Source organism: Manis javanica, chromosome 4, assembly GCF_040802235.1.
Source record: "Manis javanica isolate MJ-LG chromosome 4, MJ_LKY, whole genome shotgun sequence".
Taxonomy (NCBI): Eukaryota; Metazoa; Chordata; class Mammalia; order Pholidota; family Manidae; genus Manis; species Manis javanica.
Window position 1 is genome coordinate 156,336,760 of NC_133159.1, and position 25,195 is coordinate 156,361,954.

The 25,195-nt window shown below is 52.8% G+C and overlaps 1 protein-coding gene across 1 annotated transcript in view; it reads right to left on the bottom strand.

Annotated features, from left to right (window-relative positions):
* Positions 1-25,195, bottom strand: part of ITGA3 (integrin subunit alpha 3) — a 27,569-nt gene continuing 2,374 nt past the window's right edge. The window contains exons 3-27 of the mRNA XM_017642427.3: positions 19,412-19,539; positions 19,011-19,090; positions 16,986-17,235; positions 15,572-15,658; positions 14,971-15,178; positions 14,321-14,517; positions 12,603-12,691; positions 12,336-12,472; positions 12,069-12,155; positions 11,045-11,112; positions 10,836-10,972; positions 10,088-10,237; positions 9,907-10,004; positions 9,455-9,602; positions 9,123-9,191; positions 8,477-8,556; positions 8,290-8,367; positions 7,655-7,757; positions 7,314-7,496; positions 6,993-7,115; positions 6,147-6,260; positions 5,128-5,226; positions 2,564-2,689; positions 2,042-2,184; positions 1-1,325 (exon numbers count right to left, since the gene is read on the bottom strand). Of these exons, the coding sequence (XP_017497916.3) occupies positions 2,074-2,184; positions 2,564-2,689; positions 5,128-5,226; positions 6,147-6,260; positions 6,993-7,115; positions 7,314-7,496; positions 7,655-7,757; positions 8,290-8,367; positions 8,477-8,556; positions 9,123-9,191; positions 9,455-9,602; positions 9,907-10,004; positions 10,088-10,237; positions 10,836-10,972; positions 11,045-11,112; positions 12,069-12,155; positions 12,336-12,472; positions 12,603-12,691; positions 14,321-14,517; positions 14,971-15,178; positions 15,572-15,658; positions 16,986-17,235; positions 19,011-19,090; positions 19,412-19,539 (2,950 nt within the window). The 3' untranslated portion in view covers positions 1-1,325; positions 2,042-2,073. The remainder of the gene's footprint in view (positions 1,326-2,041; positions 2,185-2,563; positions 2,690-5,127; positions 5,227-6,146; positions 6,261-6,992; positions 7,116-7,313; positions 7,497-7,654; positions 7,758-8,289; positions 8,368-8,476; positions 8,557-9,122; positions 9,192-9,454; positions 9,603-9,906; positions 10,005-10,087; positions 10,238-10,835; positions 10,973-11,044; positions 11,113-12,068; positions 12,156-12,335; positions 12,473-12,602; positions 12,692-14,320; positions 14,518-14,970; positions 15,179-15,571; positions 15,659-16,985; positions 17,236-19,010; positions 19,091-19,411; positions 19,540-25,195) is intronic.

Here is a 25,195-nt window from a genome sequence, read left to right on the forward strand (position 1 = left end):
TACAAACTGGAAGCTGTTTATTGGTTGTGTGAGAAGCCTATATACAAAGAAGGCACAAGGAGGGGGGAGGGCACTCCCCTGCTACAGTACCGTGGAAGGGCAGGGACCGGAGGGGGAGGCCTGCCAGTAGGCAGGGGTTAGGAGAGGTTTTCTGGAACCAGCCCCAACTTCTAGGTTTTCAGGACTCAGCCCATGGGGGAGGCGGCACAGCCAGGTTGGCTCTGAAAGCCAATAGCCAAGAATCTCTCACTTATAGGTCCCCAAGTCATGGTCAGTGGGGGTAGAGTGGGTTCTGGCCAATGGGGCAGGGACAGGGCTACCTCCCTTTTCTACATTCAAGTGTCGCTCTCTCTGTGATCTTGTGGGGGTCTCTCCAGGCCTTCAGAGGCCGGGATGGTAGTGGTGGGTGAGAGGAGGTATCTCCTCTGTATCCTTCCAACATCTCCTTGGCCCAGGACTGGTCCCCTCCTCTGTTGGGGATCCCAGGGCACTCCCAGCACAGCAAGATCAGGCTGTCAAGTGGCTTGTCCATCTTTGTTCCTGCAGCTCACCCCTTGCCAGTGAGGGCTGTGGCTGAGGAGAGAGGCTTTGCAAAGATCCGTGGAAGAAAGCCATCCTGAGGACTTTTTTTCCAGTTCATTCTGCTCTTGGGTCTGAGCATGCCAGGCCCTGCCAACGCCTCCTCAGAGCGCCTCAGGCAGGCCCACTGCTCTCTGGCGCTGCAGCTGGGGGCCTGGTGGGGTGCTCCCTGTCAGTAGTTTTCATCTCAATAATAGAGTCAGTCCAGTGACTATGGCTCAAGATGGGTCCAGTGTGAATGGGGGAGGTGTCCCCACATTGGAGGCCTTTTGGCTTGGTTTTGGTGCAGGCAGAGGCTGGGACACTCATGTCCATTCACCATCATGGTGTATGAGCACAGTCCACAAGCAGTGAGACCCATGTGTCCAAGGCACAGGGCTGCGGTGTGCTTGGCACTGCAAGGTCCATGGCCCCAGCTCTCCCATGGGAAGAAGCCCACGGCCAGGCGCCCATGCATGAGCTTTAAGAAGAGCGTGTGCCCGAGCCTGCTGGTGCCAGCCAAAGGCAGTGGCCCCTGTGGACTGTCAGGGGCATAGCTTATGATAAATAGAAGGGGCACTGGAGGAGCAGGGGTGGGGTCAGGGAGGATGTCAGTAGTATCGGTCCCGAGTCTGCCAGCTGGTCACCCAGTGCTTCTTGGTGGGAAGGGTAGTCCCTGGAGGCGGGTAGCGCTCCTCCTCCCGGATCCGCACCGCATGGTACTTGGGCATGATCCGGTAATAGTGCCTCCGCTTAAAGAAGTCACACTGGAGTTGGGGGAGAAGAAGGGTGTCAGCATCCAGCTTTGGAGCCTGTGGGAAGATGTGCCAACCCCTTCCTTCCCTGCCCAGAGGTCCTCACTCTGGACCCCAGCCCAAATGCACGCCAGCTGAGACAGGAAGGACGAGGTTCCCCGCCCCAGGCCTTGGAGGAGGAGTTGAGAAAAGCAGAGAGGAGGGGGAGGCAGATGGAGACAGGAGCACTCGCTGAGATTGCTGACCGAATCGCCAAGAAGGGTGGTGGTCTCCTCTGACCACAGTGTTGGGAGGGATCAGATTTTTACCTCCGAGGGGCTCCCAGGAGGAAAAGTGCTGGTTCCCCAGAGGAAGGACTCTATGAGTCCCCTCCTTCCGTGGAGGTGGGAATGGAGGGGTAGAATCACTCTGGAAATTTGCTTAGTGAGGCCTAGCCCTGGCCTTGACCCTTTTCCAATCCTTAGGAAGCAAAGAGGCCATGGGGAGGACTTCATGGCTCCCTGTTGAGGTCCTCAGCCCTTGAGGGCTCAGCAGGGAGGCTGGTGAGAGCAGACACCTAGAGCTCTCCCAGGGCATGGAGGGGAGGCACAGAGTGGCCTGCTTTTTGGGGTGGTTCAGGGGACAGAGTGAAGTGCAGAGAGGGCCCATAAAGGAGGAGCAAGTAGGGCAGAGTCAGAGGCCCGAGCCAGCTGTGGGGCTTGGGGAAGAGGGCCCGGAGGCCGCGTTACCCGGGTGGGCTGGGGGCAGGGGGCTGCCCCCCTCAGTAGTCGTCGGTCAGCCTCTCTGTCTCTGACGGCTGGCTCTTCATCTCCGCCTTCTGTCTCTTAGCTTCATACAGGGCGCGAGTGCGGGCTCGCTTGAAGAAGCCGCACTGCGGAGGGGAGGAGGTGGGGAGGGGCCATCAGGGGGAGCTGGGGGTGCCTCGTCAGCAGCACTCATGGACTGGGCTTAGGGCTGGGGAGCCTGGATGCCTGGGCCCCAGCCCCAGCTTGGTGGTGTGGCCAGAAGCCAGAGCGCCTGTGTTTCCCTTGACAGCTTGCAGGCTACCCGATTAACCCAGGCAGGAGCATCCCAGTGGGTAAGGTGAGGATGGGGTGGGGGTGAGACTGGAAGCTGGGGAGAAGGTTGGAGGACAGGGCAGAAGGGTGCAGGTGGGATGGAAGTGAGGCATGGGATGGAGGGAGAGTTGGCGAGGGTTCACTGGCAGGAAGTTCTGGAGCTCGAGTCCAGGTGGTGGCTGGAGTCCTAACCTTCCACAACAGGAGGATGATCAGCCCCAGCAGCAGCAGCCCGGCACTCACAGCCACAAGCACCAGCCACAGCTCAATCTCAGCTGGCAGTTCCTCCACGAGGTCAGAGTCAATGTCCACGGAGAACTGCAGGGAGTGAGAAGGAGCTCAGCCCTGCGTCTGCTGCCTTAGGCCCCATCTGCTGCCTTAGGCCCCGTGCTCTTCTTGTCCCAGCTGGGCCCAGGCCCCCGCTGTTTGACTTACTGCCAGTAGGGGGCACTCAGGGACTGGAAAAAGTTCCTGCTTGCCCACTCTCAACAGCAATTCATCCATCCTCTGGTTTCCCCTGGGTGCAAATCTGGTTTCAAAGGAGCAGCCTCAGATCTGGCAGGCAAGTCTGGAGCCTGGGTTTGTGACCCACACATCCAGGCTTGGGTACCAGCTCTATTTTGAATGAGCTGTGTGACCCTGGACAAGTAATTTTCCCTCTCTGAATCTCCATTTCATGCTCTCTGCTAAAGGGATCATAATGCTTGCCTCATAGGATAGCAAAGTGGCCAAAAGATGAGTTCTGGAACCAGACTACCTGGGGGTTCAAGTCCCAGCTGTGCTATTCACTAGCTGTGTGACCTTGGGCAAATCACTTAACCTCTCTGTAGTTCATTGGTAAATCAGGGATTGTGATAATAATACCTACTTCAAAGGTTGCTAGGGAGGATTAAATATGTTTAATATGAGTAAACTGCTTTGAAAGATATACAGCACGCACTCCATAAATATTTACAAAAAAGCAAAAAATGCATAACATATAGTATCATTCTTTTTCTTCCCCTACAATGGTGATAAATATATATTTATATTATCTATAAATATATTACATTTTAATGCTTAACATAATCTATATACTTGTATATTTTTATAATATAAAATTATATTTCATAATATTTTTGAATATATATAAATTTTTTCTGACTATACATGATTTCTTAATAATTATTTTGATTATCTTTTAAAAATACACATGATATACAGAAAGTTAAAGGCTCCCAGTAATTTTACTTCCTAGAAATAACTATCTTCAACATTGTGGTGAATCTTTTCCCATGTTTTTAATGCATATGTTAAACATATCATACACTTTTTTCTTCCACGTGAATGAGATGTATGTGTACTACATACTTTCTTCTGCAACCTTTCTTTTTCACTTACTATCAGCATCTTTTGATGTCAATTAATAAAGATCAACCTAATCTCTTGATGACTGCATGGTCATTATAGGAAATATACCATAATTTATTGAACCAATTGCCTACTGAAAAATACTAGATTGTTTCCAATTTTATGCCGTATAAACAATGCTTTAAAATACCCCCCATATATTTATGTTCACATTCTTGTCCAATTAGCTCCTTAAGATATATTATCATGTGCAAGATCGAAGGAAATATGCATTTAAAATTTTAATGAACATTTGACAAATTCATCTCCAAAAAGAATCCATCAACTTATACTCCCATCAGTAGCATTTCCTTCTATCTCATCAGCACCAGACAGCATTATTCTTTAATTCTTCTTGCTGTCATTTTTATTTCTTTACTATTGAGTTGAACATTTCTATTTCACCTGATGTACACTGCCTATTTATCTTTAAGCTGCCCTTTATCTTTACATATTAAAATTTGTATCAATGCTTGGCATATAATATATGGTATAAAGTTTTTTAAAAAGCACTTTATCATTTGCCCTTTCAGTTTTCTGGCCACCTCTTTTGCAGTATATTTAAAATTTCATAGTCTAACTTATCAAATTTTTCCTTTGTGATTTCTAGGTTTAATAAAATAACTCCCTTTCCCCAAAATTAAAGATCATTATTAAATTGTTTTCTGAATTTTCCTCTGGCACATTAGGTTTTATTACCTATATTTGTTTATGTAATCTAACTCATACATATTTTTATGGTGTGAGACAGAGATTTGTCTTTACTTTCTAAATGTGTTCTCTGAACACTACTTAATAATCTCCCTTCCTGATTATAAATGCTATCTGTAAAATAAAATAAATTTATATTCCATTCCATTAGTCTCTCTGGCCCTTCCTTCACTTCCTTAGTTTATTTTAGGAAATGTACCATTACATATATAATCAACCCTCCATTCATCTCCTCTGTGTATCTCTTACATATGCCCACTTATATCCTTTTCACAACAAATTATTAGCAATTCTGTCATATTTACTCTTCCAGATGTAACTCAGAATCAAGTTTGGGAACCTTTTTTTTTCAAGTTTCCATAGAGATGGAACATCTTTGCAGAGATGTTGTGAGGATCAAATAAACTCAAGGAGAGGTTTTCTCATCCCTGGTTGCTCATTAGAATCACCAGGGTAATGCCAGTACCAGGGTCCCACCTCCACAGACACAGATGTCTTGCTCGAGGGTACAGTCCAGACACCAGAAATCCTCCAGAGGACTCCAAGGTGCTGCCAAGATTGGGCCACACATAGCTAGAGTGCATGAAAGTACTCTGAAGAGCTGCCCTGAGCCCCCACACCCTGGGCGGGGACTGCCACTTAGCACACTCACTCACCCGCACAGTCTTGTTCTCCATGTTGATGGTCGGAACGCTGGTCCGGAGGAACAGCGTAGCCCAGCTGGCAACCCTGACTCGGTCAAAGTCTCTATAATCCTGAGGGTGGGAAAGAGGTATGTCAAAGGAGTTGCTGAAGCTCCTCTGAACCTCCCTCTGGGCCCAAAGCATCCCCACCACACAGCATCCTTAAGCAGCACCCCAAAGGATGTGACAGCCAAGCCTCTCACACAAATGCACCATCATTCATTCCCTTGTGCATCAGGTCCTGTGATGGATGCGAGGGATCGCAGACACAATGAAGGTCACCATCTAGGTCAGGTCTGTGGGCTAAATCCAGCCCATCACCTGCTTTTGTAAATATTTTCGGCACACGGCCACACCCATTTGTTCACATGTTATCTGGGGCAGTTTTCTGCTACAATGGTGGGGTTGAGTAGTTGCAACAGAAACCGTACAGCCCACAAAGCTGAAAAGTTTATAATCTAACCAACCATAGAAAAAGTTTGGTTTAGGTGGTGAGCAGGCTGGCGAGTAACTGCAACCCAGAGTAGCTAAGTGGTAAGTGACAGGCGTGGCTTCTGAGAAAGTTCTGTAGGTGCCCAGAGAAGGAGGAGTCATTTTCATCTGGAAACATCAGAAAAGACCTCACAGGTGGTGAGACGTCTAAGGGAGACCCTGAAGACTGAACAGGAGTTTACATGCAGAGGTAACAGAGGGGAAGCTGGCATTCAGTGGGGGCCGGGAGGAATAGCACCGGGAAAGGCAGTCGGGGTGGGGGATAACTGACACGAGAGAAGGTCATTTGAGCTGGAGACAAATATTATGTCATATCCACACACAGACACACAAACTAACCCTGACAGATACACAGTGACAGGTACACAACCTGTCATGCATAAAACATGATGCTAACTGATGCACACGCACGTGTCCTTGCTGTGATCATGGCCTCACCCTCCCTGTCGTTCTCCCAACCTGAGTGGGTGGCAATGAAGCCCTCAGACCCAGACACCGACCTCGATGAAAGTGCTGTTCCACACTCGTGCCCGCACTGTCACGTTGGTGATGACGGGCGCATCAGGAATGGGGCACTCCAGCCACACACAGCGGGTGCGGTCGCTGCCACAGCTCTGAGGTGGGCAGGGAACATGGGGCATGACACAGTCTGGGTCTCCAGATTCTCCATGCTTCATCCCTTACTTTTGACTCCTCCCTGGCTCTGTCCCACTCATGGCTGACCCAAAGGGGCCTCACCCCTGCACTCATGCACCCCCTCCACACATATATGCTTATCCATTTAAGGCACATTCTTTAAGCCAAATATATAGATGCCAGGGTTACAGATAACATGAAATCTGACCCCTGCTCCTGTGAAGGGGGCCCACTGCTAAATACCCACTTCCCAACCCTGTTCTACACTGAGTTTTTATTCATGCCAGCTCCCTCCCTCTCGGAGACCACTACCTACCTCTCTACCCAGCTGTCTCGATTTGCTTCCCAGGCCTGTTTCCCTTCTCTTCCGCCAGAGGGCACCCTGCACTCCCCATGTCTTCCTGCCTCACCCCATTCCCCAGCCCTAATGTCTAAGGCTTTGAGCAGCTATATTGCCCCCAGCAGATTGGGGCTCCTGGGAATAGAGCCAGTGTCTCTTCCTTTGGTCCACTGCATTGTCTGTTCCCCAAGGACAAGGGCAGAGGGGTGTCCTCTAAGGGCAGGACTGGGGGCCTCTGAGGGTGGGGCCACGTCACCTCATCAGACCTGGGTCTCCTGGTGAGTAGCACCTATCTCCCTTGATTCATGTGTCCCCTGGTGGCCACCCTCCCTGTGACAAAGCACCATCCTCTCTAATCCTGGCCACTCACCAGCTGGGTCTCAGACTTGGCTTTTTTGGCAGCAGCCAAGGTGACAGGTGGGAGGTCCTGGTCTCCCCCTGGATCCAGCCGTCGTCGCCTGCGCTGTGGAGATGTCCGCCTGTCCCCAGAGACCTGAAGAGGGAAGAGAAATTTGCTGGAAGGAGTGGGAGCAGCTGTGGAGAGAGAAGAAATAAAGGGCAGAGGGAGAGGCAGGCTCCCAAAGGTGTGCCTGTGGGGGAAGGGAAGACATTGGCTTTTCTGCCTTGCAGCACGCAAATGAGGTGCAATGCAAATGAGATGCAAATGAAAAGTCCCTGATGATGTCCTTACAGAGAGGGTGAGATTAAGAGGGTTGACAAGGTCTCCAGGTGGTCGGCAGGGCCAGGTCCCATTGCCGCGGACAGTGATCTCCGTGGGGTACAGCAGCCACTTGCCATTGATGACTTCATAGGGCCACTCCAGCCCTAGGACCAGGGTCCCTAGGGCTGCCAGCCCTTCCCCCACTGGGCCCACCTGTGGGCACAAAGAGTGTCATGACCACTGTCTCCTGGAAAACCACCTCCATCTCAACCAACCCTCAACTCTCACACCCTTGGACCCCAAGCCCAGAAAGAAACCCCACATCACCCTTCGCAGGAGTCCCCTGCCCAGGATCCCAGAGGCCTGCTTACCTGGAACTCATATTTGAGAGGGCTTCCCACATCTTCCACGGTTTTCATGCCAGACTCGCCCACCACTGTCCCCCCAAAGAAGCTTTGTAGCCGGTGACTCACCCTAGGAGTAAGAAAGATGCTGGAGTCATAGGGGACAGGAGGGGCCCTGGGAGAGGGGATGGGCACCACTGTTGGTTAGCCACAGCTCCTTTGACATCAGGCAGACCTGAGATAGATTCCAGCTGTGCCATTTCCTAGCTGTATGGCCTCAAGCATGCCATTTATTCTCTCTGAGCCTGTTTCCTCATCTGTAAAGTGAAGTTAGGAATGGTTGCTGTATAATGGGGCTGTTGGGAGAAATCAAGGAGATGGTGTATATAAAATTCACAGCACAATGCACATGCTGAAATGGTGGGGCCATACCAGTGCCTTAGCCCCAGGGTTGCTCAGTCCTCCACTGTCGCCTGCTTTTTGCAAGGGGAACAGTAATAACAAGAGTGATGGTGATCAGTGTTGTCAAGGGAGGAGGAACAGGGGAAGCAGAGGCCTGAGGATGCCCGGTGAAGAGAGGTGAGTCAGAGGAGCTTGAGAGACATGTTGAGGACAGGGAGGCCCTAGCTCAGGCATGGCGACTGGTGTGGGGCAGTACCTACATGCTGAGTGAGGCCTGGAGTGTGTAGTCCACCAGCAGAGGCAGGGTCACGGGCTGCAGGTTGTCCTGGTGACTTGACCTGGAGAGAGAAGGCACGGGGGAGGGGAGGAGCTGTGTCGGCTGAGGCTGGACTGGGGAAGGACCCAGGACACCTCCACCCCGACACGGGCAGGCTTCAGGTCACTTACGTGGAGAGCTGCAGCTGCACCTGGAGTTCCCTTGTGTGCAGGGTCACCCCGATGACCTCGAAGGCGATGAGCAGCTCCATCTGCCATGAGGGTCAGGGAGACTAAGAGGGGCATTTGGGGCCAGGCAGGGTGGAGAGGGGCTGAATACTGTCCTGGGGTGTTGGTTCTCTGGCCTCTACTCCCTAGCAGTCTCCACTCTCACCATCCCAGCCCCATCCTTTGCTCCCTTCTCACCTTCTTGTCAATGACATCTACACTACAGTTTAGCTACGTGGCCTTGAGCAAATTATGGAAATTTTCTATGCCTGTGTTTCCTTTCTGTAAAACAGCACCTACCTCCTCAGAAGATCGTGATAATTGTGTCATATGAAGGCAGCCAAGTGTTGGGCTTGGTTGGGATGTGGCACATAGTAGGAGCTCGGCTAAATTGGTTTCCTAACCTCCACCTGTTCTTTGTGCCCAGCTCCCTAGTGGCCCCATTTTTCTCAGTCTCTGGGTCTCTTGCCCCACCCCTATTGTCTCTCCCTGCCCCACCCCTCGAACCTGATTCTTTGCTTCAGGGAAGCCGAGAAGCGCCCAGGATAAGGAGCTCATCAGATGAGCAGCCTGGGAGCTACAGAGCTGGGAAGGTGTGGCTAGCGCTCACCCTCTGGTTCCTTTTGAAGGGGTTCCCCAGCTCACAAACGATGGTCTCGTTGGCCTGGCAGGCTCCAGGCTGAGGAAAGAAGATGAATCGGGTCTGAGTGGTCGGAGCAGGGCTTGTCCTGCCCCTCCCCTGTGGCACAGGGTCTGAAGCCCTAGAAGCTTGAAAATGGGTTCCCCCAGCAGCCGAGACGCTACAGTCACTTGAGGTGGTCCAGCGCATAAGGACTGGGGTGGGACACCCGGCAAATGACAGCACAGGTAAATGAAATGCATATGAGGATGCAAACAAGCACTGGAGCCCTAATTGGGCTAAGCTGGGCGAAGGGCACTCACGGGGCGCACGGAGGACAGCAGCAGGGCGGGGGGCACCTCCAGGGTAAGCAGGGCCTCGTGGGCATCTTCCCCAGCCCGCTTCCGGCTGGGGGCGTTGGTCACGTTGATGCTCAGGAGCAGTTTCCGGACGTCTCTGCTGTACTGGAGCCTGAGAGGGAGGAGCCCCGGCCTGAGCCCAAAGCCCCGACGACCCCCCCCAAATCAACTAGGCCCCGCCTCTCCGGCCTACTAGGTGAAGAAAGCCCTTTTTCTGGCTACGAAGAAAGGCCTTACACATCCTACCGACCAATTAAATTAGCTTCTCCCCTCAGACTCGCCTCTTCCTGGGGCCCCTCCCCCCAGATCTTCCCCCGCCCCTGGGACCTCCCTGACCGGTAGGGCTCCGTCGCTCAGTCCCGTTAGCCAAGGATATTCCGCCCCACCCTTGGCCATTGGGGCGGCCCTGAGCGCACCTGCTCAGCCGCTGCCCCAGCTCAGACTCGAAGGCCGCTTGCATCTGCAAATTGCTGTCGCACTTATTGTCCTGCCCGCACTCCTTCTGGAACTGAACCTGGGGGTGGCCAGCGGCATGAAGGGACCACCACGCACGGCGCCCTCGCGCCCCACGGCCCTCCCGGACCCAGGCCCACCCACTTCGGTGTGGTTCTCCAGCGCCTGCGCCTGGTTGAGGACCGGGTAGGCATCGAGGGACCTCAGGCCCAGCCGGGGCTTGTCGGGCATCCGCAGAGGTAAGGAGTAGTTCATGGAGATGATGATGGGACGGAGTTTGTCGCGGACGTTGTCCTGAGTAAGGAGAATGAGCGAAGCCCAGCTCTACATTGCTTGCTCCCCCACCCACCCCCGCCTACTTGAATCCTCACACTATCCTGAACCTCCAGGAGACGCTGAGGCCCCTGCCACCCTGAAGCTCCTCCCAGTAGGCCTGAAAACCCTTTTGTTCAATCATCAAGTTGTCCCCTTTCCTGTATCACCTGATTCACAAGCGAGGAGATGGGGCTCCTCCTCCTCAGAGTTCCCTGGGGGAGGGTGGGTGAGCCTCCCTTTATCCCTGGGGTCCCCAAGTTGAGTGCTCCCTTTCAACCCTGATGTCCCAGAGGGGCTGAGCTTGCCCCTCACTCATTTCCCCCCCGAGGTGAGCTGAGCCAACACTCACACCACTCACTTTTTCAGAGGTGTTGAGCCTTTTGACCCTATGCCCACTTGAGGGTCTCTCCTCCCCATGCTGGGTGCTGTGCACTAGACCCTCTGCAGGCTTTGGCCTTCCAGGCCAACCTCCCCCATCTCCGTCTCTGGGGAGACCCCAGTCCCTCACCCTTACCTGGGGGACTCTACCTCCTCAGGGATTGTGGAGCTCATGTCCTACCCTTTGCCCCTCCCTCACCATCAGGAGCAGTTCCAGCGTCTGGCAGCGCATATCTGGCATGGAGAAGAAGCCATGGAAGACAGCTGACTGGCTGAGGGCAAAGCGAAGCCGGGGTGGGCGACGGTCTCGGTCGGCCTCCAACGTGTAGGCCAGGGCTGGGGGTGGATAGGGTGATCAGCAAGTGACCCAGGCAGTGTGGCCCCCACACCCTGCACGCCAACACTCACTGATGTTTCGCCTGTAGTTGGGGTTCCCAGCACTCTGGTTGTAAGCAAAGCACAGCTCCACCTGCACACTGTTGGGGGCAGGGAGATACAGGAGGACCTGGTCACCATGCGACCCAAATATCCTGGCCCTAGGTCTCATCCTTTGTAGTGGGCAAGAGGAAACCAGGGCCCTTAGAGGGAAAGGCAGGGGCCAAACTGGGGAGTCCATGAAGCTGGTCTAGGGTATCCCTGGCCCCTTCCTTCCCCACTCCCATTAAAGTCACTCATAGAAAACAGGGTTAGAGGTCACCAAAGGGGAAACTGAGGCCCTGAGAGCAGAACAAGTTGCCTGAAGTCATTAGTCAGTTGGTGTCTCAGCCCAGACTTGTGCAGGATCACCAGTCCAGATCTCCTTCCTTCCCCACAACCCCACGCTTCCCTACTCTGTCTCCCTTTGCCTATAGATTCAATATCCTCATTTACACAAAGACCTTGAGGTCATTACCATAGCAACTGTCACCCTCTTAGCAACTAACATATTTTGAGCACTTAAGGTGTAGAGGCTACCATGCTAAGAGCTTTTTGTATATATTGATTAGAATAACCCTATGAATTGGTTATTATTATTAACTTTGTTTTATAGGCAAGGAATCTGAGACTCAGAGAAATTAATAATTTGCCCAAAGTGGCTCTGTCTCTTTCCTCACATCCCTCCGCTTAAGGGTCCCTCTTCCCTCCTCACCTGGGGCCTCACTCCCTGGAGCCCACTCCTACCATTGCAGTGGGCACAGTTGGGATTTGAACCAGGCCATCCAGAGCTCCCTCTCCTAACTATCATGTCCTACTGCTGCCCAATTTGTCCATTACCTCCTGCAAGGAATTTTGCTTTTTAATGAGGTCAGGTAGGGAAGGCAGTGCTTAGCTCAGCATCAGCCTCCTAATGATGGGATATCAGGGATTGGCAGGGGTGGGGTTTGGGAGCCAGGGTCCTGCCCGCCTATGGGGATGGAGGAGTGGGTGGGCAGAGCAGGAACTGGAGTCTCACCAGGAGGTGGTTGTGCAAAGTGCAGGGTCCAGCACAGATGGCAGGGCCACAAAGGTCCTATGGAGGATGTTGATGACAGGCCGTGCCCTATATACAAAACACACAGACATCAGTGCCTCCTGCCTGCCCCAGACCAGGCAAAGGCCTAGGCCAGGGTTCAGGGTTCAGGCTTGTGTGGACCTGGTGCCAAAGGTGGACAGAGATGGGGCTCCATGCATAAAGAGTTGGAGGAGAGAAAGGCCCCTAACCACTGTCGCCCTGCCTCACCGCAGCAGCACGATGCGGTCTGACAGAGACCCCACCAGCAGGTCCGGGTAGAAGTTCTCATCCACGTCCATCCGCCCGCTCAGGGAGTAGCCGAAGGTGGCCAAGCCAGGCAGTCCCAGCTTCTCCCCATCGACTACCTGGGGGCAGGGGGAAGCAGTGGGGACAGGCTCTAGGGTAAACTCTTGGGATTGGGGCCAAGGGGGAATAGTGGGGGGCAGGTAGATGAGGGAAAGGAGGGGAGGCCCCTCTGCCCTTATCCTTCCATACCTGCTGGGGCTGTCTGAGGAGTCCCCTGGAGCTGCTGTGGTAGATGTACACTTTGCCCAAGCCATCAAACGGAGCCCCCACAGCAATGTCTAGGGAAAAGAGGCAGGAGGGGTCACCCCAGGTACTAGGACCCCACATATCCCCAACCCTGTGCTCCAGGCCACAGAGCCCAGCTTGGAATTGACCTCATCCTGCCGGGCACTGCCCAGAGCGCTGTGATTCTGTATTAAAACTGGGATCATGGTGAGCTTAACTGCCTACTTTTAAATGTGGAAAAGTAGGTTCAGGAGAGGCAATGACTTACCTGAAGTCACACAGCAAGATAATGTCACAAGCAGACCTAAACTCCAGATTTATGGCTGCCGACCTGGTGTCTGTTTTCCCTTATTACAGTACCTTCCAGCTTCCCCACTAGCTGCCCCTCCAGACACCTGGTTCTCCTAACGATGATTACCAGCAGGGTCACAAAAGGAGGTGTTCCCCATGAGTAACTTTTGCCAGGTAGTCATCATACACTCATCTTATTTAATCCTCACCAGAGTACTGGGGGTAGGTACTGCTGTCCCCACTTTATAGATGAGGAAACCAGACTCAGAAAACCCAAAGCCACAGAGTTAATGAGTAGGGAAGAGGATAGTAGAGTCCATGTCTGTCTAACATCAGCAGCTGGAATTTTAGCAACAATACTGTAACTTGTTAAAATGTCAAGACTTTAAAAATTTAACGATTATTTCCACAAACGAAACTCAACTGTTTTATTATCTTCTTAAACTTCACTGGATTCTTTCTAGTTTGCTGCCTTGGATCTGATAAGGCGTAGGTAACCAACCAGAAAAGCCAACCTTGCTAGAAAAGGAAGACGTAGGTTCTGAGTGGAAACCAGGTAACTCTTCTATCAGCAAATGCCTGGGCTTGGTTAACCAAACTTTCTGGTACCTATTTTGGCTCTTTAGAGGCTCCTCTGCCTTCCTTTTGGTTCTTAGCTATGTTCTGGGAAATTGAGGTTGTCAGAGAAGTGGCTTCCAGAATTGCCAGGTGCTTCCATGGCAACTAGGCTCAACTTCTTGGTCTGCCCCCCTCTGATGCCCCAGGTCTGACTGGTCCCCAAGTCCTACAGAATGCTGGGGATATCTCCTATATCTGGGACTCCCACCTGGTCCCAGCTCTTAACATCCCACACTTGATAGACTACATTCTTGATGTTAATGCTCCCAGCCTTGCTCTCCCAAACCCATCCCACACCTCCCTCCAGATTCATCTTTTAAGGTACCAAGCTGTCTTATCACATCCCTGGCCCCAAAACCTTCTCTGGACACCCCTCTATCATTACTCAGATTTAGAGCCCTGGTTCCTCTGTCCCGTTTTCATGGCATCCACCCCATCCCCACACTACTTCTCCAGCCTCATCTCTGATACGAACACCCCACACCCACTAGATTTGGGCACATTCAGTGAGTATCTCATGTTCATGTTGCACCCCTTCTGTTCCCCTCCATTGTGCACTCAGCCCAGCCTTCAATGCCCAGCAGTATGTGCACCCCTCCAGGAGGTCCACCAAGCTTGTCTCTGGTAGGTCCCTCTGCATGTCCTCTCTCAAGTACTCCTGTGAGCTCCCCAGGCATGGGCCCCATCCCATCTCCTCTTCAGGCCCTGTTAAGCCTGGTATGCAGCTGGCACTCAGTCAGTGGGTGTGCTGGGGCAGGAGTGCTGGCTCATACCCTGGAATCCATCCTGGTTGATGTCACCAATGCTGGCCACAGAGAAACCAAAGGCGGAGTGACTGGGGCCGTGAAGAAGGAGGGAAGGGAGAGCAGGGAAGGAGGCACCCGCCTCATTCATGAAGACATAGATGGCACCCCCTACCTCCTCTTTCCGCTCAAAGTAGTAGGGGGCACCCACCAGAAGGTCTTGCCACCTGCACAGGAGAGAAGAAGGGGGAAACAGGAGTGTGGGGTCAGTCCCCAGTATGCAGCATAAATCTTGTGTAGTGCCAGGGCACACAGCTGTAGAAATGGCATCGCTGGTCATTGGAAGGACATGGAAATGCCAACATGACCCATCTAATCAAAAACACATGTCACAGAGAAACCATGCAGAGACCAATCACATCCCAACAGCCCACCTCCACTACAGCCATGCAAATGACAGGCATAGACAAGGAGATGCAGATGTTGTGCAATTGATATGCAAATACCCAGAATCTCCATAAAGTCTGATTGCAAATCAACACACAAAATTGACTTGCAAATCCCTGCAAACAGCATGTAAACAAATGATAATTTCAAACCTGCATTTCTCTGCCCCGGTTTGGGCAAGCCTGCCCCCTTGCCATTCTCCCCAGCCCCAGATAACATCCCTGGATTCTCACCCATCATTGTTCAGGTCTGCCAGGGCAATGGCGCTGCCAAAATAGGCGCCCACCTGCGTGCCCTCCAGCACCTGTTTCCTCCTCAGGTCTCCACCTGCCTCCTGGCTCAGCAAGAAGACAGCGCCCTTATGTTGGTGCCGTGGGGCCCCTGTCACAATGGTGATGTCCGTGGGGTGCAGGATGTTGCTGCCTACCTGCACCGTGTACCCTAGGGTGGGGCGAAGGTGGTCAATCAAGGCCCAGTAAACTTTGTCCCCTTATACTCTTGACCCAGCCCCCAGCCTCCCCCCATTACTTTCTATTCCTCTACATTGGGCAAGAAAGTAGACCCTGGATGCCCAGTCCCCGGTCCTGCCTACACACTGGACCGTGAGTTCCATGAGGTGGGGACTTTGCATCGTGGGATGCTCAGAACAGAACTGGCATACAGGTGGTACTCAGAAAGTGTGTGCTAGTTGAATTAAATGTCACTAGTCACATTGTTCACATTGTACCCTGGCCTCACTCTTCCACCAGGCACCAAAGGTGGGAGGGCCAGCATGCCAGGGACCAAGCCTCCTTCTTTCTCTACCACCCAATGAGCTCCCACAACCAGACTCACCAATGTAGAGGTTCCCTTGTTTCTCTGGTTCCTTATAGCTATATTCAGATAAATCCCAGTCCTTCCGCTGAATCATGTAGCTGTTTCCTTCCCAAAGATTTGGGGAGGGGAAAATGGGGAGTATAAATCACCATTCCTTTCCTCCACCATGTCCAGCCCCAACCAGCGAAAGATACTAATAACCCCTTTTATTTGTGAGCACTTTTCCATTTGTAAATCATTTCCTCTTTAACAATTCTGGGAGGTTATTAACAATTCTAGGAGAATGACAACCCCATTTTGCAAATGAGAAAAGTGAGGCTCAGGGATGAGGAGCAAGTTGTAGAGACAGGGCTGGAAGCCAGTCATCCAGACTCCTGGATACAAGATGACATTTCTCCCAGTCTGGACACTGAGGCCAGACTCCATGTCATTATTTCCTACTGGTTCTGCCCCTAACCTCGGGCTGCCTACCTGACCCCTACTCCGTGGCGATGCTGCTGGACAGTACCTGTCTCCTGCCAAGGTCCTAAAGGCCCAGGGGGTGGCGGGCAGGACCAGAGAAACCAGCAGAGGCCTTGGCCTCAGGAGAGCCCAGAGCTGTATCTATGCCCTGGGCTACCTCTTAGTCAAGAGCAGGAGATTCGGGGTTCCCATTGCCTATTGATTCTGCCATAAGGGTGCAGTAAGGGGAGAGGGGTCACTGTTACAGCAGCCTATATGGTAGGGAGGCAGAGATGGTGGGGTTGTGAGCCACCAGACACTTGAGAGGCAGTGTACAGCATGGTAGGTACAAGTGTGCAACTACCGTCTAACAAGAAATACTCTGCAGCCCCCCTAAAAGATTGCCCTATATGTAGTGACATACACTGGACATGAAAAATGTCCAATTTATTGATAAAAGAGAAAGAAGCAGAACAGCAGGGATTTTGTTTCTGCATATATGTTTTTAAGGGTACCTATATATTCTAAAATAGGTCTGGATGGAGGAGCCCAGGAGACTTAGCAATACACACTGGAGATGGAACCAGGAAGGTGGGTGGGAGAGGAGGGGGGCTTTTACTCTTTGAGCATGTTTTGTATTAAAAGTTCTTAAATGGTTAAAGTGGGATCAGATGGATCTGCATTCCAGTTCAGATTTCATAACTTAACTATTAACCTTGGGTGATTTACTACTTCTCTGAGGCTCAATATTCTGTAAAATGGGTATAGTATTTGCCTCATAAGAGTATCTTAAAATTAATGAAGGTAATATGCTTAAAGCCTCTGGCATATAGTAGGTACTTTAATATAGTAGCGGTCTTGATGGTTCCTAATATTGGCAAAGGGGGTCCTGTGTCTTCTGCCCTCTAGCATGGAGGGTCTGAACTGACTGTCCCAGGGGTTAAGTGGGAGTGGGTAGTCGCAGGTCCTCCCCATCCCCAAAGGTCCCTACCTTTCCAGTTGTAGGCACCAGGAGCACCGAAGTACACGGTGTTCTGGGTGAAGCCGCCGCTGGTGCCCAGCTGGCACATGCCTGTCTGCAGGTAGTTGGTGTTGCTATTACACATCTCGTTGTGGTAGGTCTGCCAGTCATCAGTGGGGTCCAACTGTAGGTCGTTGCCCCGCACGTAGCACTTGCCCACCATGCGCCGCTGGTCCTCCACACCTGACCACAGCACCTGGGTGTAGCGGTGGGCACAGACCTGGGGAACCCCCCCCACCGCAACACTCAGAGCCTGACCCTGCAGCAGGAACCCAGGCCAGCTGTCTCCTTGGCCCTGTGTACCTCTGGCTTTGTGGGAGAGGAGTTGAAAGAGCTCTCCAGGCTTTTCTTTCTTTCCACAGTGATGCCTGGACCTCCATGTCCTTCCAGAATTCAGAAATCTGCTCTGAATACTCTGGAAATACTTTTTGGAAGGCCAAGAAGGTACAAGATTTGAGAGCAGTGTGGCAAAACAAAAAGGGGAGAGGATGAGGGAATGTGGGGTCCAGGTTCTTGGGTCTAACAGGAGCAGGATACAGACCAGTTTAGGAAACCTGCTTCTCTGCTGCCCTCTTGGTGAAAACACCATTAAGATAACAATGATAGCAGCAACTAACACTTAGTGAGCGCATACTGTGTGCCAGGCAGGAGTCTAAGCTCTTCACACATTAACCCTTTTAAGCCTCCTAACAACCAGAATAGGAACCATTATTTTCCTCATTTGAGATAAGGAAATTGAGACACAGAGAAAGAAGTCTGACTAATAGCTCACATCTAGAGAGACAGAGACCGTTCAGACCAAGACTCTTGGGCTCTGGAGTCTGAGTTCTTAAGCACAAGGCTTCTCCGCCTCTCACAGCTTCTCCTGGCACTGGAGGTGCTCGAAAAATAGTTACTGGGCAAATCAATCAGAATTGGATGTTTGTAAAATAGCCAGGGGCCAGGTAAAACCCCAAACTAGGCCCAGCTCTTGTTTGCTTGCTTTTTATGCCCCTTCCAGCTGTGAGCTCCATTAGCAGCAGCCTGAGTGTGTCCTCAGCCACTGCCAAGTTTCTAGTGCTAGCAAAGTATGGGGCACACAGTGGGTGCTCACTTAAAATTTGTTGAATGAACAGATGGGTAAGCGGACAACTGCTGGAGCACCCAGGATCTAGAACTACCTTAAATGAAATCCCAGACCCACACCATGCATAACAGGAGGCCAGAAAAGGTGTTTCAGTGAATAGATGTAAACTCAGAACTTAAAGCAATGTTCAAAGGTGACACAAATCATAACAGTGATGATTACGGGAGTGATGATTGATTGGAAGGGGGCACGCTTTCTCGGGTGGTGTAAATATGCTATTTCTTTAATGGCTGTTGGTTACACAGGTGTATTATTTGTCAAAACTCATTGAAACGTAAAATTTGTATATTTTGCTATATGTAAATTTCACATCAATTTAAAAATGAAAATAATTGTCTGTCTGGGATTCAGAAATTGAGAACCTCCCCCTGGGGGCTAGCAGTGAAGAATGCAGACAGGGGGTGACAGCTAATAGCAGAGAGTGGCTCCTAAACCCAGCGGGTGAGCTGGGGTCAGCAGGGCTGCACCTCTTCCGCCAGCCAGCCTCCCAAGAGGGAGTGCGCTGGGCTCACAGTGCCCCAGGCCCTCTCTGCCCTTTCCTTCTAGCAGTTCCCTCAGCTTGTTCCCACGAAGTCCTTTGCACCCCGGGGGATGGGGGAGGGGGGAGGGAGGAAGTGGGTGATTCAGACAGGACCCAGGCCATGCCCAGCCTTGGGACAGCGCCAGACCTCCCCCCTCCACCAATGCCATCAGTGTAGGATCAAGGGACCCCCCCCCCCTAGCGACATATACTATACAAATACAGCATCAGCGATGTTTGCAAGGTTTCAGCTCATGCACTGAGGACCCTTCTGCAGCCCTCTGCTTCCTCAGCTCCTGGGAGATGGAGATGGCTGCAGAGGGAGAGCTGACAGCCAGTGCCCACTTACCAGGACTCTGCCCGCAGGGCCCTGGCTGGCCACAGTCACCCCAAGCCACATGTCCTCAATAATGTGATGGTCAGGGTCACCTGTGGGCATGGGAGGGGCCATAAGCCGGGGCACCCCATCCTCCCAGTACAGAGTGCCTCCAGTGGGCAGGGGATGGTCCCTCATGGACCCTCCACTCCAGCATGGCAGCTCTCCTACACCCTTTTTTCAGCCCACTGACAGTCTAAACTCCGTGAATCCCTATGGTCCCACTCTCCTTCAGGCCTCCCTCTTGCCAGCTGGAGAGGAAGTGACTAGAAACTGCCCAGGCAAGCCTAATAGCTCCTGCAGGTCATTCTCCCTGTGCTACCCACTCCACCAGGCTTCTGACCCCACACTGATCCCCAGCAACTTTCCCTCACTTTTCTCTGTGATGTCCATCCGCTGACAGTCATTCTTGTGGGCAGTGAGTGGGCACAGGTAAACAGCACCAGTCCGGTTGGTATAGCCATCAGGAACAGCGAGGTCCCGGGGGGCACCAGCCAGAAGCCTGGGGGGCAAGGAGGTAGGTGGACCCAGGCTCAGACTCCCCAAAGCCCACTTCAAACAGCTTGCTGTTCAATATCTGGTATGTGCCAGGCTTTGTGCCAGGCTCTGGGTTTGGAAGATGAATGGATCCCAGCCCCTGCCCTCTAGGAGTGTGGGGGAAGGCAGGCAAGACAGACATCTCGGTAAGTGACTCGTGAGAGGAAAGCAGGGAGCAAACCAGCCCAGATTCGGTGTGGGGAGCAGTCAGGGACCCAGGCTGAGTCTGAGGGTGATGACCAGGGCTCACCAGGTGTAGAAGGGCACTTCCAGCAGGGGCACAGTATGTGCGAGGGCCAGGAAGCACGGGCAAGCAGGTGACTTGGGGATCTGCAAGGCCCTCCGTACAGCTGGAGGCCCGGAGCACGGGAAGGGACAAGAGGGCAGGGCGGGGAGGGCAGCCAAGGGAAGACTTCTAGCAAGGGAGCGAAGTGGTCAGACCTGGGTTTTGGAAGGAATGTTTTGGCTTTGAGATGAAGATAGACCACAAGAGAGCAAGAATCCAGAGCATAGTGTCCAACTTCTGGAAGGCCCAAGGGATGACATGTGAAAGGTGGGGGTCAGGATGTGTTGTGGGAGGCCTGGATCCTTCCTCTCTAAGCCATCTGAGTACTTAGATCCAGGGGCCAGCATTGAAGAATGGGCAGGAGGTGACAGGGGGGCCCCCAAGCCAGAGCTGGGGGAGCTGGGGTCAGCAGGGCCCTTAAATGACCTAGGTGATGTCTATGCCCCACCTCACCTCACCACCTTGAGCCAGGAAAACCAGGTGTGGTAGATGGGGGCGGGGTACCTGACCTCTGGACAGTATAGTCCCAGGGCAGAGTTCTTGGTGGGTGGGCATGAGGGTGGGGATAGATTAAGACTATCACCTTGCCCCAAGTTTGCCCAGAACCCATTTTTAGGGACACCGACTGTAAGTCCCTGCAAGGGTTTACTGTCCTGATAACCCGTTCCATACCAGAGAGGGGGTTAGAGGCAAGGGAGGGAGGTCATCAGCCTTGAACAAGGATCTGAAAAGACAGTCCTTGGACCACTAGCAGAAATCCCTGGGATATTTGTTAAAAAGACAAATTCCTCAGCCCATTACAGGCCATGTGAATTGAATCTAGTGGTGGAGCCCTGGAACTTTCATATTTAATCCCAAATATCGTACACCCCAGTTTGAGAACCTAGCTCTACCACCCCTTGCCCTCCCCACATCATCTCCCTGCAGCCTTTGGACACTCTGTCAGGACCGCCTCCTTGATCCTTATGGACACGGGGTCCTGGGTGGCAGGCATCTTGGAGGCACCCCTCCATCTGGCCCAGCAACGCTATCACCCTGAGGCTTCCGGCTCAGAACTCAGGCTCTGGGCTCCCTGCCAGAGTCTGGAAGTGCACAGCAAAGCCCCACCTGTGCTCTCACCTGGGACCTGGGAGTGAGGGTTTTCAGAGAGAGCAGGGCGGGGCCTGGGCCTGCTGGGGCCTGGGATGCCTCCGCCCACCGGAGGTCAGGAATGCACTGCCTGGGGGAGCCAGGAAAGAGGTGGGACCTCTGCCTGTACCTCCTATCTCAGCTCAGACCTCACCCTGGGGAAGTGCTCCTGGGGGGTAGGGGTGCAGCTTCTGTGAGCAGAGCAGCGCTAGGAGTGCGGCAGGAAGGCTGGCAGGGAGCCAATGTGACAGGCAGGCCCAGTTAGTCACCTTCTGTCTGGGCTGGGGAGGGTGCCTGGTGAGTCTGCTGCCTAACCACCCGTGGACATCGGCCCCTGGCATGCCTGACAGGTGAGAGTGAGAAGTCACAGCCCTGGGAAAGGAGTATCTCAGCCTGGGAGCCTAAGGGCCTGATTCTAAGGTTTGTTCTGCCTCAAGGGGCAATTTCCTTTCCCTCTCTGAGCTGTGAGTGTGTCATCTGTAAAACGGGGACAGCAGCTGTCCCATCAAACTCCAGGGTTTTGGGGGGAACAAATGGGTTTGTTCTTGAAAGGGCATTCTCACTGTGAAGCCATTGCTAACATGAGCACTGTTGTTCTGATTTATTGGTGGCACCAGGACCAGCCCTGCCACTCCCGCAGGCCTCCCTCCAAGCACCCAGGAATTTCTACCCAACCAGGTGAGGGAACCTGGAGCAGAGGGCAAATAGCAGATTAGCTCAGTGGTTTAGAAGGAGCAGAGGATGGGATATAAGCAGCACTTCCGTGGCCTAAGGATACCAGGCAATCATTAAAGTGGGGGAGGGGATTGGTAGTTAGTCATTCTAGGGTGGGAGCTCAGATTTGGCTGGAGGTGGAGGAGGCTGGGGGTTGGCTACAATGATTTTGAAAGGGTGGGTCCAAGCGTTAGTGGGTGAGGAGCAGTGCAGGTTGCATTCCAGGGCTTGCAATGCAATGGAAATGTTGCTGTTCCCACTGCTGCCCAGCCCAAGTTGTGGAGGCAGGAGGTGGCTGAGGAGCAGAGTGGCCACGCCTCCTAGCCTGCTTATGTCAGAGAGAGTGAGCTGAAGGACCCCTCTTCTTAGCCTCCCCCGGGGTACTGAGCAGGCAGAGCTGGGCATGAATGGCAACTGGATTGAAATAAATCCCCTTACCATCTATACACCCTTGGCCCTTAACCAGCACCAGACTTGTGCCCATCGATGGACAGTGGGCAGGGCCAGTGCCCTAATCCCAGCCCCACATCCCAGGTCCTTCCCTCCTCAGAGATTCCACAGGGAGCACCCCTCCCCACCCACCCAGAGTATTTTTAGCTCCTACTTGGCTTGCTTAGCGGCCCTTTAAGGCCCTCTGGCTCTCAGCCCGGATCCAACGGGTCTATAGCCAGAGGACTGGGAGTGGGTATGCAGAGTGGGGAAGCTGGGTGTGCAGAGGGTCAGGTCCAGCTTCCTCCAGCCACAGCCTAAAGTGGGAGAGACCTTACTGGTATGCAAATGAAATGTAAAATAATGCAAATGAGCACCTCTGCTGCCTGCTTTGGGTCTGGTCCAGATCAGAGCCCACAAGCTGACCCCTCCCAGACCACCCCTGAGCCCACCCTCTCAGCAGCAGTCAGGAAGAGGCTAGATGGGAGGCTTTGTCCAGTTCTTGACGCAAGAAAAAAAGGAGACTGGACCTCTCCTCTCCTGGAGTCAGGCTGGGCTTGGGGAGCCGAGAGCCGGGAGCGGGGAGCGGGGAGCCGGGAGCCGGGAGCCGGGAGCCGGGAGCCGGGAGCCGGGAGCCCCTCCCGCAGGTAGGGGGATAAGTAAAATGGCCTCTCAAGGGCTTTCAAACAGCTGCCTCCCCACCCTCTCCTTTAGGCTCCAGCCTGAAAGCCTCTCCAGGCCCCTGGGGAACCTCCTGAACTCCGAGTTCCAGGAAAGCACTTTCTCACCCCTGCGCCTTCACTCTTCCCAGGCAGTTCTAAGCTAATAGAACAGCAGAGTAGAAAGCAGTAGAATAGGAGGAGGCTGGGGAATGGGGCCCAGAAGCATTCAAGGCACTACTAGGTTGGTTCACCCCAAAGAGAAAGGGTGGCACTGGAGTGAAGTGATGCTCAGAGAAGCAGCCTGTAAGATCCAACTTCCCAGACTCCTCATCTGAGGGAGGCTCTGGGGTGACTCCAAGTGGGAAGACTTCCATTACCTTGGAGGGGCCAGAGGGGCCAGCATGCAGGCCAGCAGGCCTCCACACCGTACTCCTCAGGTTTCCCTTCCATGGCAGGCCAGGAAGCAGCATGTGGTGGGGGCCCACTCCAGCTCAGAGCCCAGGGGGCAGGGTGGGCAGCTCTCAGATGCCTGCATCCCAGCTCTGTGCCCATCCTGCTGCCTAAATTAGCCATCTCCCCAGAGGCTGCTCCTGTGGTAGCTGAAACTGCAGCCTTCTGTCCTCCCCCTATTTCTCCTTACGCTGCCCCCCCAGACCCCCTCCCCTCGGGTGACTCAGCCCTAGAACCAGAGCAACAAGCTAAAGAAAAATGAAGAAAGCGAGAGAATGAGCGGGGACAGGAGAAAGAGGCCTTGGCCCAAGCCTCCGATAAAAAAAGAACAAGGCTGTTTTTCTAATTTCTTTTCCCTCTCCTGGCTCCTTAGTCTTTTTTCCATATTTGAACCCTTTGGGCATTCATGTCTTCTAATCTCAATTCCTCCTGTGGCAACAGACATCTTCCTGCGTTGTTCAGCTCTGACCAAGCCCCTTTCAATGCTTATTCTACAAGATCAGGCTCTCCCTTACCTCCAGCCCAGTTTAAAGCTCCTAGGCCTGGACTGGTCATTGGAGGAAGCAGAGGAAAAGGACGCTACACATGCAGGCTGTTTGCCTACAGCCACATCTATGCCAGTTTCCTCTGGCACAAGCCTCGGAGGCTGCCAGGCGCCCGCCCTGCCCAGGGAAACATGTTTTAGAAGAGCATAGCATGTAAGCCTCATTCCTGCCTACCTCAGGCATGAGCTCATCTTCCAAGAGCCGCAGCCACCCCGCCCCAGGCTCCTCAGACACCTTATTTCCAGGCTAGGGTGAAAGAGAGAGCTCCAGAGGTATCTCCCATAGCCTGCAAGGGCAGACGACCAGGCCACCAGGATTCCAAGGAGGGAATGCCAGAGCAGGTGCTGAGGGCCAGGGATGGGGTCAGTTACCATTTCCCAGAGAACAGCCCTTTTGCTTCCCCAAGGGTCCTGGTGCATCTCAACAAAAAGCCCAAAGCTCCTTGGTCCTCTGCCCTCATCTCCAGAGACTGGAAAATTGGGACCTGGGTTGGGGTGAGCCTCCAATGTTATGGGCAGGGAACCCCAGTCCAGAGATGAATGTGATGGAGGAACAAAAGGGATCTACCCTTGGGTTTTTAACCACTTCTGGAAGAGGCCTTATTTGAGAATATGATGACAGCTCTATTCTCCCCTCCTGCCACCCTAGGAAAATACACAAGCACATATGATTTTGCATATATCTTTAGGAGTCCCTGCATCTCCTGAAAACTATGAACCCCAGACTAAGAGTTTGTTCAGGACCACGAGCCCTTTCCCCTTTTCAAAGGGACTCGGAAGCTAACAGAATACAAGACCAAAATTTGTTTGCTGGTTCCTCTGAGCCATGCACTCAGGCAGCTGTTCACATCTGGCTACACGGCTGGCTGCAGCTAAGCCCAGCTGGCCCAGCTGACTCTCCCAAAGGGCCAAGGGGCAGAATTCATTGAGATGAGATGAGCCAAGATAGAGAACCACCCCCTGGGAAAGACAGAGGGTACCCAATAAAGTGACGCAGAACACTGTATAGAACTACCTGCCTTTCCGAGGCTAATTAGTTTGAGATTCTTCTGGGCCCTAGGCAGGTCTAATGTCATCTCTAGCTACCCAGGAAAAAAAGTAGAATTCTTCTGCTTTGCTGTCTTGCGCAAGGCCCATGGGTAGGGAGGGGGCATCCGGATCCTGGCTCTGGCACAAGAACCTTCAGTTGCTCCTTGAAGAAGTAGGCTTATACACAGTGTTTTGTACAGATTACCCCACTAGGGCCCCAATATCACCCCATGAAGAAGGGGTGTTGTTCCCCTCCCGCTGACATTTGAGGAAATTAAGATTCAGATATTAGTGAGAGATCCAAGATGGCAAACTGGCAATGGGACTCAGGGTCTCTCCTTGCTTCACATTGCCAAGTTGCCTCTTACAGGCCAACAGG